The sequence below is a fragment of the Ostrea edulis genome, chromosome 7, assembly GCF_947568905.1.
Source record: "Ostrea edulis chromosome 7, xbOstEdul1.1, whole genome shotgun sequence".
Lineage (NCBI taxonomy): Eukaryota > Metazoa > Mollusca > Bivalvia > Ostreida > Ostreidae > Ostrea > Ostrea edulis.
The window spans coordinates 382,070-401,036 of NC_079170.1; the positions used below are offsets into that span (position 1 = coordinate 382,070).

The window sequence follows — 18,967 nt, forward strand, 5'->3', positions numbered from 1 at the left end:
ATAGGGACATACCTACGAAAACGTACAGCTAAGAAGTCTTCCAGTGAACACACACACGCATGCACGTGCGTGTGTACATGATGCATGCCGTCATAATATTTACTCTTAATATTTACCTAAAACCTCTGTGATGGTATTTATATTACCTAAAACCTTTGTGATAGCATTTATATTACCTAAAACCTTTGTGATGGCATTTATATTACCTAAAACCTTTGTGATGGCATTTATATTACCTAAAACCTTTGTGATAGTATTTATATTACCTAAAATCCTTTGTGATGGCATTTATATTACCTAAGACCTTTGTGATAGTATTTATATTACCTAAAATCCTTTGTGATAGTATTTATATTACCTACAACCTTTGTGATGGCATTTATATTACCTAAGACCTTTGTGATGGCATTTATATTACCTAAAACCTTTCTTTTGAGATTTTAATTTATTAAGCTGTAGCTATTACATAAAATGAGTTTTAAAGCATGAATAAATGAAATATCCAGTTATATTATTGTATCCACTGTTTGAAAAAAAGACATGTATTTACATCACCTACAATGTCGTCTTCTCTTACTGAAGTTTAAAATGATTTATGAATTGAATTATATTATTACAATTGCTAGACAACATTTACTTAAGGTAGGCCTACATGTATTTACATATTTACTTAAGGTAGGCCTACATGTATTTCCATATTTACTTAAGGTAGGCCTACATGTATTTCCATATTTACTTAAGGTAGGCCTACATGTATTTCCATATTTACTTAAGGTAGGCCTACATGTATTTACATATTTACTTAAGGTAGGCCTACATGTATTTACATGTTTACTTAAGGTAGGCCTACATGTATTTACATATTTACTTAAGGTAGGCCTACATGTATTTACATATTTACTTAAGGTAGGCCTACATGTATTTACATGTTTACTTAAGGTAGGCCTACATGTATTTACATGTTTACTTAAGGTAGGCCTACATGTATCAGGGGTCGAAATTAACTTTTTCTACCACAGGCTAATTTTAGCCTGTGGGTAAAAAATCCACAGGCTAAAATGAAAACCTACAAGCTAAAATAAAAATAATGAAGCAGTGCTCCTTTTTCATAGTTTTTTGTTTTAATCAATGATTTTCCCCATCATTGATCCTAGTGGGTCAACATGTAGGCATCATTTGAACAAGACACTAAGTTACGTAGGTGCAATGTTTAGGTTTCTCGACCATCGCACCTCTAATCCACAACCTGTTTACTGCAGGTCTAGATCCAATGTTTTCCAATTTCGTGCCACATCAGGGGTGTCACTAGTGATTTTTCGAAGCAAATCCCGGATTCATGGTTTATAAGCAGCACGAGCACGAATCCCATGGACTTTTTTAATAATCGTCTACGCGCCGAGCAGTGCACTCGTGTCATCACTACAACCCGACATCAATAAGACAATATGACAATAAAATAATGTAGATACCATGTAGGTCATTCTGATAAAAATGACTACCGGAAGACTTGGTTAAACATAGACTCCGATTTTTTTAAAAAGATAAATGAATAACAAAAACCTCATACTTGGAATTCAATTTAATCACCCCTATAAGTGAACAGGACTCGTGGCACATGTCTATATTTTTCATCATAATGCGATGTCCGACCTCAAAAGCATTTGTTTGACTCCGAGTTTCTTAAAAAAACATAAAAGAAAAATCCGGATAGAAACGGTTATTGAAATCGGTCGTTCATGTAACCGTTTGTATGATTCTGAATGCAAGTTTAAGAAAAGCGAATAGCGCATCACCGTATAAAACGGATACAATACGATCATGGTTTGTAAATCACCACTCGCTAAGATTTTCGAGTGTCCACTATTTTTACTCGCTATTTTTCAAATCTACTCGCATTTTGCGAGTATTTCTTGCTAATTTCGAGCCCTGATGTATTTACATGTTTACTGAAGGTAGGCCTACATGTATTTACATGTTTACTTGAGGTAGGCCTACATGTATTTACATATTTACTTAAGGTAGGCCTACATGTATTTACATATTTACTTAAGGTAGGCCTACATGTATTTACATATTTACTTAAGGTAGGCCTACATGTATTTATATATTTATTAAGTTAGGACTACATGTATTTACATATTTTTTCAGCATGTATATTGCGTGCATAACTTCTACATTTCAACAGTGCATATTATATATATTGCAGGAAAGCGTGTATATTTCGTGCATTGCTACTGTCGTCTGATTCAGTATTCAAGACAATAATATAATGGCGTCTTTAAATCCACGATAGAAGAAAATCTAATTGGACGGTTTATGAATTACAAGTTTTCTAGCATCATCAATTCGCGAAAATAGTGAAATTCTGATGGCAAAATTTTCTAGTGATATCACTTCGGAGAAAAAGAAGGGAATCGTAAACGAAATCCCCAAACAGTAAGTAGACTTGCCTAGTCTTTCAGGGATGAGATATACCAAAAGTTCAGATGAATGTTAAAAGAAGTTTTTACAGACTTAGAGCTACAACTAGTCATGAGCAGGCCCATATTTAATTAAGTCATAAATTTAGTCGGGGGCAAATGTACAGTAGTCTGTTTTATAAAACGCAACTTAGTCCGGCTTTATGATTTTTCCTGTTTTTACGCCCATGGGCAATTACGGGTGGGTTTTTTTTTTTGTTGTTGTTGTTTTTTTTGGGGGGGGGGGGGTGAAACGGGCCCCATCTGGATTTTGGTTGGTTTGTTTTATTCTGTTTAACGTCCTTCTCGAGAATTTTTCAATCATACGGAGGAATTACGGAGACGTCACCATTGCCGGTGAAGGGCTGCAAAATTTAGGTCTATGCTCGGCGCTTACAGCCTTTTAGCAAGGAGGCATCTTTGCTGTGACACGGGGCCTCGGTTTTTGTGGTCTCATCTGAAGGACCGCCCAATTTAGTCGCCTCTTGCGGCAAGCAAGGGGTATTGAGTACCTATTCTAACCCGGATCTCACGGAACGGCCCCAGGGTTTTAAAACTGTTATTCGTAATAGAAATTTTAATCTTTCAATCCGACAGAAATTCCCTGTCAATAAACACAATGTAATACTGTAAAATCAATAATTTTCGGGAAGATTTTTAATATTCGTGATACGGACATACATGGAACTATCCCCATCAAAATTAAATTGATACATCTTCAGACACGCTCTATTTTCTCTACAATTATTCTGAAATGGCCTCCACAGTTTTCTGCAATCTTCGCTTATTACTGAGTGAGTTTTGATTGTTGTTGTTTTATCACTACGTCTGAATACTCGGGAGGCGCTTGCGTTGGTGTGGATGTTTGTGGATGTGTGGCCTCGTAATAACTGGGGGGCTTGTCCGCATTCTCCGTGGCATCTCTCTCCATATTCACAGCTTTCAGTATCTTCTACGAAAAATTGAACGAAAAACATCTTTTCATGTTCATTATGCAATTTTTTTTTGTACTTGTACATCGTTACATGTTTTACTATTGCACAGTACAAAATGTTGAATCATCTACGCAATTCTAAAACTGTGTTACTGTAATATAATTTATACCGGTAATATTTTTTTTTAAGGTTTAGGTGGAATTAAGGGGGGGGGGGGATCATTTCCTTCCTCAGTTTAAAAATGTATTGTTTAGAGTGATTCGAGTTTAACACTGGGATACATGCTACAAACAACTTTATGTTTTTAAAAGAATGTTCAAGTTTAGCTGTAATAAGTACGTGTATAGGTTGTATGTACCCAGACATACTGAGAAAAGATACTTCTAATAACAACTAGTTTATACATTTTGTAGAACTATATATATATATATATATATATATATATATATATATATATATATATATATATATATATATATATGTTTATTTTCCCCCCAGTGATATCGTGTGTGTATTTTATGTATATATTTTATATTATGTTATTTTTCTATTCTCTCATTTATCTGTCTGTGAATATGTTTTATACAGGACCACAATGTAAACTAGTCATTTGTACTAATTGTGCTATCCTGTCTAAATAAAAGAATTTATTATTTATTATTATAACTAGTTTATACATTTTGTAGAACAGAAATTAATGAGTGGTAAACTCTGTAAAATTAGCTATTTAAAATGCAATATATAATCCCCCAACTAAACGAGTCAGGCGAAGTTTGGTAGGGATTCTGTGAGTCTTATAACCACTGAAGGGATCAGATGCCCACCGCTTGGGTCTGAGGTTTATTTTCCCCTCCCTGATTTCTTTTCTTTGGTGGTGACTTTATATCTATGTCACCAGGGCCGTAAATTAACCTTCAATTTGGAGGAGGCAGGAAATGAGGCGGGGGTCTGGGGGCCACCCAGGCCCCAGGATCATGTAACAAACTCAGACTTAAGCCAAATTTTCAATCACCTGTAAAATATTCATTACTTTTGAACTGAACCTCTTAATTTGCAGACACTAGAAATTCAATGAAACAATATTGAATAGCAATATTATTTTGGAATGATTAACTTCTCAATCATTTCATCACAATATTCAGATTTTGACTTAATCTTAAGTTGTTTCATGATCCTGGGGCCAGGCCCCCAGACGTTGAGCACATTTTGTGCACACTGAACACATTTCGTGCAAAATCCTTGATTCTAGGGCCTTCTAACATGTTACTTGACTAACTCATTCTAAAAGAAAGATTTGGAATGCTTTTTAAGGGAGGTATCATGTTCTTAGTTATTGGAAACAACATAAATTCTAATGAACTTTAAATTTTAATTTTTTTTTGGCTCAAAAGTTGGAGGAGGCAGCTGCCTCCTCCGCCTCCATGTAATTTACGGCCCTGGTCACTTTGATTGGATGCTTACACACTGATTAGCTTTTAAAAGTACTGATTTGGACATGCGCATCAAACATCTCCTATGATCCCGGAAGTGGTATGAAGTAACAGAATGAGCGAGACTGCCTCTGATTCGAGTAATGAATTCACTAACCCCAATTTCAACAATATTTACTTTCGATTCATAAACGGGGAAGGGGGTGTGTGAAATGAAATTTGTTCTTAGCATGTACCATAGAAGGAAAAAGAATTATCCTACCGTTCTTCGCTTTGCAGTCTGTTGGACCAATCTAAAAATGGCGATAAATATGGGAATCTGTAATATTCCAAGAATGGCGAAGAAAGCATGTCTTGTGTGTGAGTCATTTTTCTCAGCTGTGAAAAAAAGAATAAACAAATGCGCCAATAAATCATTGTGTTTACGGGTAGATAAAATATTGCCTTGACGGGTAAATAAAACATTTTGTTTACGGATAAATAAAACATTGTGTTTACGGATAAATTTTAACATTGTGTTTACGGGTAAATAAAGGATTGTGTTTACGGGTAAATAAAACATTGTGTTTACGGATAAATAAAACATTGTGTTTACGGGTAAATAAAACATTGTGTTTACGGGTAAAAAAAACATTGTGTTTGTAAACGGGTAAATAAAACACTGTGTTTACGGATAAATAAAACATTGTGTTTACGGGTAAATAAAACATTGTGTTTACGGGTAAATAGAACATTGTGTTTACGGATAAATAAAACATTGTGTTTACGGATAATTAAAATATTGTGTTTACGGGTTAATAAAACATTGTGTTTACGGGTTAATAAAAATTTTTGGCTGTCAACATTAAATGGGTTATATTTTTAATGCTTAACATCAAAAATGAAGGGAAAAAAACGTGAACCAGAGAAGTTCGATGTTCTTATCTTAGATGTATGATATTTTGTGAAAGGGTCATAAATACTCTAATGCTACTTGAAAGACTTTAAACTTTAACAAAGATTATGTCAGACGAGGTTTTTTTTCCTTTAGAAGAAGAGTAACTATTATTGAAATGGAAGTGTAAGGAATGATTACTCTTAATTTACATTTCTACTTCAATGAACTTAATTGTTGTGTCATGTAAAACATAAAGATATGTGTGACATGCTCTCTACAATCTCTAGATTCCATCTAGAATCGTCCAGAGAATGGAAACTTGAATCTATTTAGTTATATGCACCAGCAGAGAATGGAAACTCTGATCTATTAAGTTATATATGCACCAGCAGAGAATGGAAACTTGGAACTATTTAGTTATATGCACCAGCAGAGAATGGAAACTTGAATCTATTTAGTTATATGCACCAGCAAAGAATGGAAACTTGGAACTATTTAGTTATATGCACCAGCAGACAATGGAAACTTGGAACTATTTAGTTATATGCACAAGCAGAGAATGGAAACTTGAATCTATTTAGTTATATGCACCAGCAGAGAATGGAAACTCGGATCTATTTAGTTATATGCACCAGCAGAGAATGGAAACTCGGATCTATTTAGTTATATGCACCAGCATCAGATTTGGACGATTTGGTTGGTGTATTTACATACACTCTTTGACATATTGACTAGATACGTGGAATTGCCGTACAAAATATATGTTTGGCCTAAATGTAGGTGGAGATTTAAGTAAATGTAGGTGGAGATTAAATGTAGGTGGAGATTTTAGTCAAAACGGACCCAATACTGAACAGTCATCAAAGAGTACCGTGACCTTCATAAAGCACTCAGTCGGAATCTCTCGTCCTTTACTCCGTGCTATTTACGTAGGTACTAGTAAAGGATGAGGGGTTCCGATTGAGAGAGCACCGTGACCTCCAAACGTTTTTCTAAACGTGACCTCTATACACGTCAGTTCTGGTGTTGGTTTCAGACATTTCCATAACACTTACTTTGTTGCAGCAAAAGCCTTTTAAAATAATGTCAAAAGGAAGGTATACCTCCAATCTGATTCTTAAAATAATGTCAAAAGGAAGGTATACCTCCAATCTGATTCTTTGGTTTGGCCTCCAGCTTGATCCGAATTCGGGCTTCCGTCCACTGACGGACGGACGATTCCATCATTATTCTGACATAAATGTTGTCCGTTTTCTCTGAACACCAAGTCTGTGTGTGATTGTTCTTGCATTTCAAGGTCTAACAATAAATGATACATTTTTAATGAACATTATAATGATTGTTTAAAGGATTTCTTAATTCTAAACGAATACAAATACGTATATAATTCAAGATTTTGAATTTTCTGCAACATTAAACCAAGGTATATCCTGCTTTATCGCGGAGCTATGCGTTTTCATTCGTAAATCGTTCATTCAATCTTCACACGCCCTAAAACTGGAGCTTCTTATCGATAGAATGACTTCAAACATCAGAAATATATTATACAGGTAAGTAAATGAAGCGTTTCACTGTACTCAATTATATAAAGATAACATCTCGTGAATGTTGGGGAAGAAGAATCACTCGTTTCCTAGAAATGCCATCGCTCGTGTTCTATTTATGTTTTTCAATCATAATTAACTTAGATTGTTATGCATTCAAAAGTTTCCCCTTCTTCTATTATATAATCTTATAACCTTGACTTCTGACCTATTAAAAACAATTGAAGCGTTTCACTGTACTCATAGGAATTATGCCAAGATATCATCTCGTGAATTATGGATACCGAAGGGGAAGGAGAATCACTTGTTTCCTAGAAATGCCATCGCTCTAGTTCTATCTTTTTATCAATCATGATTAACTTCATCGTCGGTTACCCACGGGTGCTTCTATTCGATTATCTCCATCATATGAGGGAGCGTGAGTGGACTCAAAACCGTGGTTTGCGACGATGGATTAACTTAGATTGTTATGCAATCAGAAGTTTGTCCCATCTATTATATAATCTTTTAACCTTGACTTCTGACCTAAAAACAGCATAAACCACGGGAACTCTTCACTTGATATTCTTTTGTTAATTCTCGTTTTAAAATACGATACCATCCGGAGACCACAGTAGCGGAAATGCTCAAATTATTTCCATTAACCCCCTCAGTTTTTGCTAACGTGGGAGGGACGGGTGGGGGCAAAACAGTTTTTGCTCCAATTATCAATCACGTACACTTTCAAGTACATGTATTAAAACGATCTAGTAAGAATAATATAGTAATTGATCCGCTCTCAAATCTGATCAAATCCGTGGGGAGGATCAAAGATCTGTTATGGTGGCTTACCTGAAGAATTTCTCCGGTAGCATAGGATTTGTACTGCACATAAACCTGACAGTAGGGATCACGACAGTAGACAGGCGTTAAACACAGCTGGTAGGGAATTCCATGAGCTGCACTTTGCCCAAGGAAACTGATTTCGTCACAAAGAAGCGGGTCCCCGTTGTACTGAAGGTAGACATTGGATTGGTCGTCCAGTCGCTGGTGTCCGAAGTAACATTGGAATCCATATGTATCTGTATATATAACGTTAGAGAGGAGAAAAGCGATTCTGCGTACTAGATAATTTGAAATATTTCAGATAATTTAAAATATCTCGGATAGTTGTTGATTTACTACATGTAGTAGGAGGTAAAACAATCGTGTATTATCAGCTGGTTTAAATCATACGTAAGACTACACATCAAATAACAACATTGAGAAATAAGATTAATTATGAAAACTATACTAGCTGAAAAAAGAAACTGCATTATAAGATTTAGTATAATTTTTCTATATTTATTGTTTATATTTATAAAATCTAAACAATCGATAAAGGTTATGTTTTTGAACAATATCGGATAGTACCCGACTCAGATGCACGGACTTTTTCATGGTTAGTGAACACATGTTGTTTTTTGAAGTGTTCGTACGCACGAGTTTTACTGGCCAGTACTGTTTGGAGTAAGAAGTGTAAAAGGTTTGTTTGGACATTATTCGTTAAGGAAAGCACTTTAGTTTTGACAAAATTTACCCTTCTGTCATGCCACGACTCAGCGAAAACCAACGTAATCGTGCTGTTGGGATGCTTCAAGCTGGAATGTCACAAAATATCGTAGCAAGACACTGGAGTTCATCGGAACACCATCCAGTCATTATGGAGACGTATCCAACAATCTGGTAACACTCGGGATCGACCACGTTCTGGGCGTCCTCGTGTGGCGTCGCGTCGACAGGACAACCACATTAGACTTGTGCACCTGAGAAATCGTTTCCAGACAGCAAGTTTGACTGGTCGTAGCATTCCTGGACTTCGACCAATCAGTCCAAGAACTGTGCGTAATCTTCTGCGTGAGCACATCAGACCAAGACGTCCAGCAGTGCGCCCAATACTGCTTCAACGTCATCGTATCGCTGGTGCAGACGACATCTGCGATTCAGAATACAGGATTGGGTCAATATTCTGTTCACTGATGAATCCAGATTTCATTTGGATAGCAGTGATGGCCGTTGTAGAGTGTATCGTCGCGTTGGGGAGCGGTACAAGGACGCTTGTGTTGTGCAACGTCGACAATTCGGTGGAGGTAGCGCATTATGGTGTGGAGTGGAATAACAGCACGTGGAAGGACCCCTCTACAAATTGTCAATGGAAATCTCACCGGCGTACGCTATCGAGACGAAATTATTCAACGCCATGTGATACTCTTCATACAGAGGCAGCAAAATCACATCACTCTGCAGCAAGACAAGGCAAGGCCACATGTTGCACGTGTATTCAGGGACTTTTTTGTTCAACAGAATGTCGATGTCTTGCCTTGGCCAGCTGTTTCCCCCGATTTATCGCCGATCGACCACGTCTGGGATGAAATGGAACGACGTCTACGCCGTTTACCAAATCAGCCAATGACATAGGCTGATTTAGGCCAGGCTTTAACCAACATCTGGAACAACATCCCTCAAGCATTTCTGAACACTTTGGTGGCATCAATGAGGCGCCGTTATCAAGCATGTGTGAATACAAATGGTGGCCACACGCGTTATTAACTTTGTTAATTCAAGTTCGAATACCAGTGTCTTTCGAGTGTGCTGAAATTGACGTTATTCGACGTTAACAGTAATGGATTATGAAATGTTGTAACGAATACATCTGTTAACAGTATTACAAAAAATAAAATTTGTTCATCGTTATTTTTTATTATCTTTTCATATATTAAATAATCAGATAATGCACAGTTCTTTTTTCCGCTAGTATATAATTCAAAGAAATATTGTAGAATATTCATGTTTTTTTGTAATCCACATTTAATGAGTATCCTCACGCTTGTTATTTATTTATTTTTTTCTATTTGGAAGACCTAACTTGCTACTTACACGTGGCGATAGAATTCTTTGTTTCAGCACTGCTTGCGGAGGAAAACCAAAATGTGACCACTATTGCTATCTCTAGAATGGCTTTCATTACTTCTATCAAAGAGATCCATACATTAAAATCTAAACTGTGGGATTTTGAACTTTTGATGAAAAATCGAGGAGCGATTTGGCGAAGTTTATTCGTGTTGTTACATTCATCACACATAAATAAATCAGAAGAAAAATTAAATCATGTTATAAAAAATAAAAGGCACTGAAAGTGACGTCATGGATGCAAAAATGATGTCGGATGTTTTTTGAATACTTTGTGATGTCAGATTGTTTTAACAAGAGCTCGTGCGAAACTTATAGTAATTTTCATGTTTTTCTAAAGGAATATTCCAAAAGGTAGTCCCAACGAATTGATTATTGGAACAAAATTAGGCCAACATGATTTCATATATACATATACCGCAGACGTATTTAATTCCACGAAGTCATTATTTCGCGGATTATAGTTTTTGGTTTGGTTCGTAGGTTTCGCTAAGTTGCATATGGCTTACATGGAATTAGCTTGCATGGTAGGAAATTACGCGAATTTTGACAGAGAGGAAATAAATACCGCGCGTATAAAAGAGCATTTACAGTATACACAAGAAGTCACTTTATTCGATCCCAATCTGTTAGACTTGACAGAATTCTTCTTTTTCTTCTGATTATTTGTCAACATTGGAAAACCTCTATTCATACAATTAAATTGTTACATTTTACAGATATCAAAAAGGTCTTATATTGTTTATCCTGTAGTATAAACATTCAGTCTTGTTAGACCTGGCTCCTAAATCTTAGTCTCGTTATATTGTATTATTATACATATATACAAGTAGTTCTAAATCTTAGTCTCGTTATATTGTATTATTTTATACATATATACAAGTAGTGAGAGAAAGAAATATATAGATCTGTGGAATGTCTTCCCGTTTCATGGATTTTGAGTATGTTTCCTTTCCAAAGTACTATTACATAGCGGAGTGCATGTTAGTGTATAACACCCGGAAGTACTATTACATAGCGGAGTGCATGTTAGTGTATAACACCCGGAAGTACTATTACATAGCGGAGTGCATGTTAGTGTATAACACCCGGAAGTACTATTACATAGCGGAGTGCATGTTAGTGTATAACACCCGGAAGTACTATTTCATAGCGGAGTGCATGTAAAAAATAAAAATTCAAACCTCTCCATCAATTTAAACCACGGGAACTATGAACGTTACTTGCCTTTAAGACAACATTGGTCAATTTTATGTTCCATGGAGGAGTTCACACGTTACTTGCCTTTAAGATACAACATTGGTCAATTTTATGTTCCATAGGAGGAGTTCACAAACGGACAAATAAAAGATGGACGCCTCTCGGTCTCCTAAGGTATCTTTCGCTACGCTTGAATACATATAACAACTATGAAAGTTAGATTTAAATATTTCGTATGTACTTTATATCATATAAATTTACACCACCATCTGTGAAATACAAGTATTTCTTTCAAAATCGTTAGCCATGCAATGCTTGTACACCTGATACACCTAATCATGTTCTTAATGATGGTGTACCGTTGAACGTTGAATACTAGCATCGGACAAAACATCTCATTGAAATATAACCCCAGTTCTATATATACTTGTAAAAAGTAAAAGCAAACAAGGAAATATTGTTTTTGTTACATAACTTTTCGAAAAGCTTATTTTCGTGGATAAAATTTTTCGAAATACTATATTGCATACAAGTACAATAACGTGCCGCCAGAAATTGCTTCTGTAAGGACGGGGGTGGGGGGGGGGGGGGTGGGGGGGGGGAGAGAAGGGGGGTGCTACAGGTGATGATGATTGGGGATGACTTTTGAGGCCTTAAATTCATCATACACAAGATGTAAATTACATTTCTAAACCATTTTCATACACAAGATGTAAATTACATTTCTAAACCATTTTCATACACAAGATGTAAATTACATTTCTAAACTATTTTTATACACAAGATGTAAATTACATTTCTAAACTATTTTCATACACAAGATGTAAATTACATTTCTAAACTATTTTTATACACAAGATGTAAATTACATTTCTAAACTATTTTCATACACAAGATGTAAATTACATTTCTAAACTATTTTTATACACAAGATGTAAATTACATTTCTAAACTATTTTCATACACAAGATGTAAATTACATTTCTAAACTATTTTTATACACAAGATGTAAATTACATTTCTAAACTATTTTTATACACAAGATGTAAATTACATTTCTAAACTATTTTTATACACAAGATGTAAATTACATTTCTAAACTATTTTCATACACAAGATGTAAATTACATTTCTAAACCATTTTTATACACAAGATGTAAATTACATTTCTAAACTATTTTCATACACAAGATGTAAATTACATTTCTAAACTATTTTCATACACAAGATGTAAATTACATTTCTAAACTATTTTTATACACAAGATGTAAATTACATTTCTAAACGATTTTTATACACAAGATGTAAATTACATTTCTAAACTATTTTTGTCTCACACTTTCCGGATTGAACTCTTGAAGACCTGAGACTAGAATTTTCCAGAAGACATGACACAGGTCAAGGTCACAGGAAATGCAATATCCTTGAAACTGTAGTTCCAAAATTGTTCTGATGCAGAGGTGGATCCAACGATTTGGGGAAAGGGGGGATGGTGGTAGAGAGACGATCTAAAAACTGCACCTGATCATATCCAATGAATCGATAAAAATGAGTAGTGTATCATTCAGTGCTAGCTGATAACAGGGGTTGAAACCACTGGAACTATGAACGTTACTTGCCTTTAAGATACATTATGAGGAGGAGTTCACATGAGGACAAACAGAAGATGGACGCCTTACCGTCTCCTTAGATATCTTTCGCTACGCTTGAATATATATAACATGTACAACTATAAAAGTTAGATTACAAATTATTATTATTATGTTAAAAAACTACATAGATATCCCAGAGAAGGGGGGGGGTTCAACCCTCGAAACCCCCCTCTGGATCCACCAATGTGTGATTTCACTCTCTATAATCCCTGCCTCTGCAGTAGGTGTACAAAAGGAAAGCATTAAATTCGCAACTGTCAATCTATACATTAGTTTTATGATCCTTTGCAATGTTCATGAATGATGTCTCCCCTCTTTCAGGGAAAGACATATTGTTTTTGTGCTCTCCTTCTGTCCGTCTGTCTGTCTGTCTGTCACAAAATCTTGTGAACGCTTCTCCTCCGATATGGTTTATCGGATAGACTCGAAACTTTGAACAATGCTTCATTGCCATTTGTAGATGTGCATATTGTCAGGACAGGAGGATCCAATTATTTTCCTAAAAGTTATAGTGGATCTAAGAGGGATGGAGGATGTAAAATAGATTGTGAACACTTCTCCTTCTATATGGCTTATTGGATAGATTTGAAATTTTGTTTGATACTTCAATGCCATTTGCAGATGTGCATTTTGCAGGGACAGGAGGATTCAACTGTTGTCCTTAAAGTTATAGTGGACCTGAGGGATGGAGGGTGTAAAATAGTTTGTGAACACTTCTCCTATGTGGCAATTTGGAGTTCATATTGTTTATGTTCCTGCTCATGCTTTCTCCTCCATATCTTGCAGTACATTAAAGGAAGGAGGTTTACATTTGGAGCACTACCAATTTGGGGAGCTGGGGAGACATTTGTTTTTCATAAAAACAATTTCGAGTTTGTAGATATACCGGCATAAGCTTGTGTAGAGTGTAGATATACCGACATAAGCTTGTTTAGAGTGTAGATATACTGACATAAGCTTGTTTAGAGTGTAGATATACCGACATAAGCTTATTTAGAGTGTAGATATACCGACATAAGCTTGTTTAGAGTGTAGATATAACGACATAAGCTTGTTTAGAGTGTAGATATAACGACATAAGCTTGTTTAGAGTGTAGATATACCGACATAAGCTTGTTTAGAGTGTAGATATACCGGCGGCATAAGCTTGTTTAGAGTGTAGATATACCGACATAAGCTTGTTTAGAGTGTAGATATAACGACATAAGCTTGTTTAGAGTGTAGATATACCGGCGGCATAAGCTTGTTTAGAGTGTAGATATACCGGCGGAATAAGCTTGTTTAGAGTGTAGATATACTGACATAAGCTTGTTTAGAGTGTAGATATAACGCCATAAGCTTGTTTAGAGTGTAGATATACCGACATAAGCTTGTTTATAGGGTAGATATACCGACATAAGCTTGTTTAGAGGGTAGATATACCGACATAAGCTTGTTTAGAGGGTAGATATACCGACATATGCTTGTTTAGAGTGTAGATATACCGACATAAGCTTGTTTAGAGTGTAGATATACCGACATAAGCTTGTTTAGAGGGTAGATATACCGACATAAGCTTGTTTAGAGGGTAGATATACCGACATAAGCTTGTTTAGAGTGTAGATATACCGACATAAGCTTGTTTAGAGTGTAGATATACCGACATAAGCTTGTTTAGAGTGTAGATATACCGACATAAGCTTGTTTAGAGTGTAGATATACCGACATAAGCTTGTTTAGAGGGTAGATATACCGACGTAAGCTTGTTTAGAGTGTAGATATACCGACATAAGCTTGTTTAGAGTGTAGATATACCGACATAAGCTTGTTTAGAGTGTAGATATACCGACATAAGCTTGTTTAGAGTGTAGATATACCGACATAAGCTTGTTTAGAGTGTAGATATACCGACATAAGCTTGTTTAGAGTGTAGATATACCGACATAAGCTTGTTTAGAGTGTAGATATACCGACATAAGCTTGTTTAGAGTGTGTGCTGCTCCCGTAATAAACAACAGAGAATTTTAGGGTGTTTAAAAGCTGATTACAAAGACACAAAATGTATCAATTTCATGAAAATTCGCTGACACTTCTTTAGGGGGGGGGGGGGGGGGCTTCAAATTTAACATGCTATTTATTTGATCAAGGAAAAGTGCTAATATGAAGATGCATCTTTGGACCAAGTGCAAGATTAGAAATGAATTTACGATGTTAATTCAAAATAAGTACAATTGTTAACAACTAAATATACTTTTTAACAATAATAAAACACATACATGTATAACGTTTCACAAAAATCTACAGCATGTTAAGTTTTATTATCCACTGTCCTTCGTTAGATTTATACTTTTGTCAAAAATCAAGAGGGGTCCTAACACTAGTGTTTCCCTCTGAATCAGTGCATGTAGACTTCTTTATTTAAAAATGAATAATTATGTTGCATCCACACGTCTCTTTCTCAGTGTACAATCATTAAATCATATAACAGTTCATCTGTACACTTACAGGGCCCATGCATGTCTACTAAATTATTCAGAACCTTCATGGTCCGGACCTTACTAAGGTTATTGCCCTTGAATTCCAACACCGTTATGCTTGGTGATAACTAGTTTTGACTTGACTGAATTAAATATACAAATTCCTGTTTCAGTTTTTGTAATGTTATGGTCGGAATTATTTCCGTTTACCCACTGTGATATGAATAAGTTAATTATAACGTTTACACACTGTGATATGCTAAGTGTATCTTATTTCCTTCTTCGCATATTTTTCCTTCCTGTTGAAAATTGTTCTCAGATGTCTTTCGTGAAGAGAACCACTCTACGACTCCCTGACAATGTATGCTATTTTTCACAACCGAATTAATAATTTCTTCTCAAACTTACATAATATATTAATTAAGGAATGAAGGGAAATAATATCTTTCTTCCACAGTTCCCCTTTTCTCCCCGTCATCTTATCCGACATCTCTCTCCTCCTGTCCACCTCTCTTTTTCTGAATTCCCCACTCCCTCCTCCTGCCCCCTTCTTCCTCCTATCCTCTCCCTCTTCCTATCTTCTGTCTCCCTCCTCCTATCATATCCCCCCTCCTCCTATCTTCTGTCTCACTCCTTCTATCTTCTGCTTTCCCCCTCCTCTCCTCTCTCGCCCTCCTCCAGTCATCTCCATCACTCCTCCCATCCTCCCTCTCCTTCCTCCAGTCATCTCCATCACTCCTCCCATCCTCCCTCTCCTTCCTCCAGTCATCTCCATCACTCCTCCTATCCTCCCTCTCCTTCCTCCAGTCATCTCCATCACTCCTCCTATCCTCCCTCTCCTTCCTCCAGTCATCTCCATCCCTCCTCCTATCCTCCCTCCAGTCATCTACATCACTCCTCCCATCCTCCCTCTCCTTCCTCCAGTCATCTCCATCACTCCTCCTATCCTCCCTCTCCTTCCTCCAGTCATCTCCATCACTCCTCCTATCCTCCCTCCAGTCATCTCCATCACGCCTCCTATCCTCCCTCCAGTCATCTCCATCACTCCTCCCTCTCCTTCCTCCAGTCATCTCCATCACTCCTCCTATCCTCCCTCTCCTTCTTCCAGTCATCTCCATCACTCCTCCTATCCTCCCTCCAGTCATCTCCATCACGCCTCCTATCCTCCCTCTCCTTCCTCCAGTCATCTCCATCACTCCTCCCTCTCCTTCCTCCAGTCATCTCCATCACTCCTCCTATCCTCCTCCTATCTTCTCTTTTCCTCCTGCTGTCCTCTCTCAATCTTATTTTTTGTTTTATCCTCTCTCTCTCTCTCTCTCTCTCTCTCTCTCTCTCTCTCTCTCTCTCTCTCTCTCTCTCTTTCATTCTATTTTCTCTCCCTCCTTCTAACATCTCTCTCCCTCCTCCTATCCTCACCTGCTCCTATCCTCTTTATCCCTCCTCCTGCCCTCTCTTTCCTTCTATCCCCTCTCTCCCTCATCCAGTTCTCTCCCCTCCTCCTGTAGTCTCCATCTTCCTCCTCCCGTCCTCCTATCCTCTCCTACTTTCCGTCCTCTCCCTCCATCCTTCAGTCCTCTCCCTCCCTGCTCCAATCCTCTCTCTCTTATCCTCTCTCTTTCTCTTCTATCCTCTCTCTCTCTCCCTCCCTCCTTCTATCCCTTCTCTCCCTGCTTCAGTCCTCTCTCTCCTCTTTCTCCCTCCTCATATCTTCTCTCTTTGTCCTATTCTCTCTCTCCCTCCTTCTATCCTTTCCCTCATCTTATCCCCTCTCCCTCCCTCTGCATGTCTTCTCTCTTTCTCCTTCAGTTCTCTCTCTCCTCATATCCTCTCTCTCTTCTCCTGTTATCCCTCTCCTCTTATCCTTTCTCTAACTCCTTCTATCCTCCCCCTTCTCCTATCCTCTCTCCCTTCATTTATCATTTCTCTCCCTCCTCACATCTTCTCTCTTCCTCCTCCCTCTCCCTCCTCCAGTCCTCTCTCTCCTCTTATCCTTTCTCTCCCTCCTATCCTCTCTCTCTCCTTCTGTCCTCTCTCAAACTTCTTTTTGTTTTGTTTTATCCTCTCTCTCCCATCTCCTATCTTCTCTCTTCCAATCCTCTCTCTACTTCACTCCTCTCTCTTCCTCATCCTGTCCTCTCTCTATTTCTATCCTCTCCCTATCACCCTTCTCCTATCCTTACTCTCCTCCTATCTTCTCTCTCTCTCTCTCGCCTCCTGTCCTTTCTCTCTTTCCCTCCTCCTATCATCTCACTCCCTCTTCCTATCCCCACCCTGTTCCTGTCCCATTTATTCCTCCTCCTGCCCTCTCTCTCCCTCCTCCAGTTCTCTCCCCTCTTCTTGTCATCTTCCTCTTCCTCCTCCTGTCCTCTCCCATCTTCCGTTCTCTCTTTCCCTGTTCCAGTCCTTGCTCTCCTCCTCCTCTCCTCTCCCTCCTCCTGTCCTGTCTGTCCTCCTCCTATCCTTTCTTTCCTCCTCCTATCCTCTCTCTCCCTCCTCCTATCCTTTCTTTCCTCCTCCTACCATCTCCCTCCTTCCTTCTATTCTCTCTCTCCCTGCTCCAGTCTTCTCTCTCCCTCCTCTCATCCTCTCTCTCCTCCTATCCTCTCTCTCCCTCCTATCCTTTCTCTTCCTCCTGTCATCTCTCTCCCTTCTCTTATCCTCTCTCCCCCTGCTGCAGTCTTCCCTCTCCCTCCTCTTGTCCTCTCTCTCCTCCTATTCTCCCTCCCTCCTACAGGTTTGTCTCCTCCTCCTTTCCTATCTCTCCCTCTTCCAGACTTGTCTCCTCTTTTACTCATTTTATCCTCTCCCACCTCCCTCCCTTCTGCTATCCTCTGCTCACCTCTCTCTCCTTTAGGTTTGGAATTCTCAATCTCAAACTTAAGTTTACTTTTATTTGAACAGTCAAAATTTGAATAAAATCTCAGATTTATGTCCAAGTTTTTACAGCAGTTTTTTTCTTTCTCTCTCCCTTGCCCTACCCTCCCTCTTCCTTCTCTCTCCTCCTAATTGTTAGAATTGATGAAAGTTAACTTTTGAATTTAGCAGTTTATAAGTGGGTCCTATCCTTTAAGTTTTATGAAAATTCAACTCTAATCAATCTATAGGAGCTTCTGAAGATTACATGAATTTACAGATATTTGGAGACAATCCATTCTTTGTCATACTTGGTGAAAATTTAAATTAGGGGGCCCTAAATACATGTATGTCCAAATCATGTGTGGATTCTTAACTTTGTAAGGAGCTATTGGCATTGACGAGTGAATCATGTGTGGATTCTTAACTTTGTAAGGAGCTATTGGCATTGACGAGTGAATCATGTGGAGATTCTTAACTTTGTAAGGAGCTATTGGCATTGACGAGTGAATCATGTGGAGATTCTTAACTTTGTAAGGAGCTATTGGCATTGACGAGTGAATCATGTGGAGATTCTTAACTTTGTAAGGAGCTATTGGCATTGACGAGTGAATCATGTGGAGATTCTTAACT

The 18,967-nt window shown here is 37.6% G+C and overlaps 1 protein-coding gene across 3 annotated transcripts in view; it reads right to left on the bottom strand.

Annotated features, from left to right (window-relative positions):
* Positions 1 to 11,569, bottom strand: part of LOC125656168 (uncharacterized) — a 34,245-nt gene extending 22,676 nt beyond the window's left edge. The window contains exons 1-6 of one of the 3 annotated variants that reach the window (XM_056142957.1): positions 11,401 to 11,565; positions 10,141 to 10,233; positions 8,077 to 8,306; positions 6,847 to 7,000; positions 5,087 to 5,202; positions 3,099 to 3,411 (exon numbers count right to left, since the gene is read on the bottom strand). In XM_056142957.1, coding sequence (XP_055998932.1) covers positions 3,247 to 3,411; positions 5,087 to 5,202; positions 6,847 to 7,000; positions 8,077 to 8,306; positions 10,141 to 10,233; positions 11,401 to 11,434 — 792 coding nt within the window. In that variant the 5' untranslated portion in view covers positions 11,435 to 11,565 and the 3' untranslated portion in view covers positions 3,099 to 3,246. Of the gene's footprint in view, positions 1 to 3,098; positions 3,412 to 5,086; positions 5,203 to 6,846; positions 7,001 to 8,076; positions 8,307 to 10,140; positions 10,234 to 11,357 lie in introns of those variants that run through there. The other 2 variants (XM_048886762.2, XM_056142958.1) reach the window with 2 other exon arrangements.
* Between the last annotated feature and the right edge of the window lie 7,398 nt (positions 11,570 to 18,967).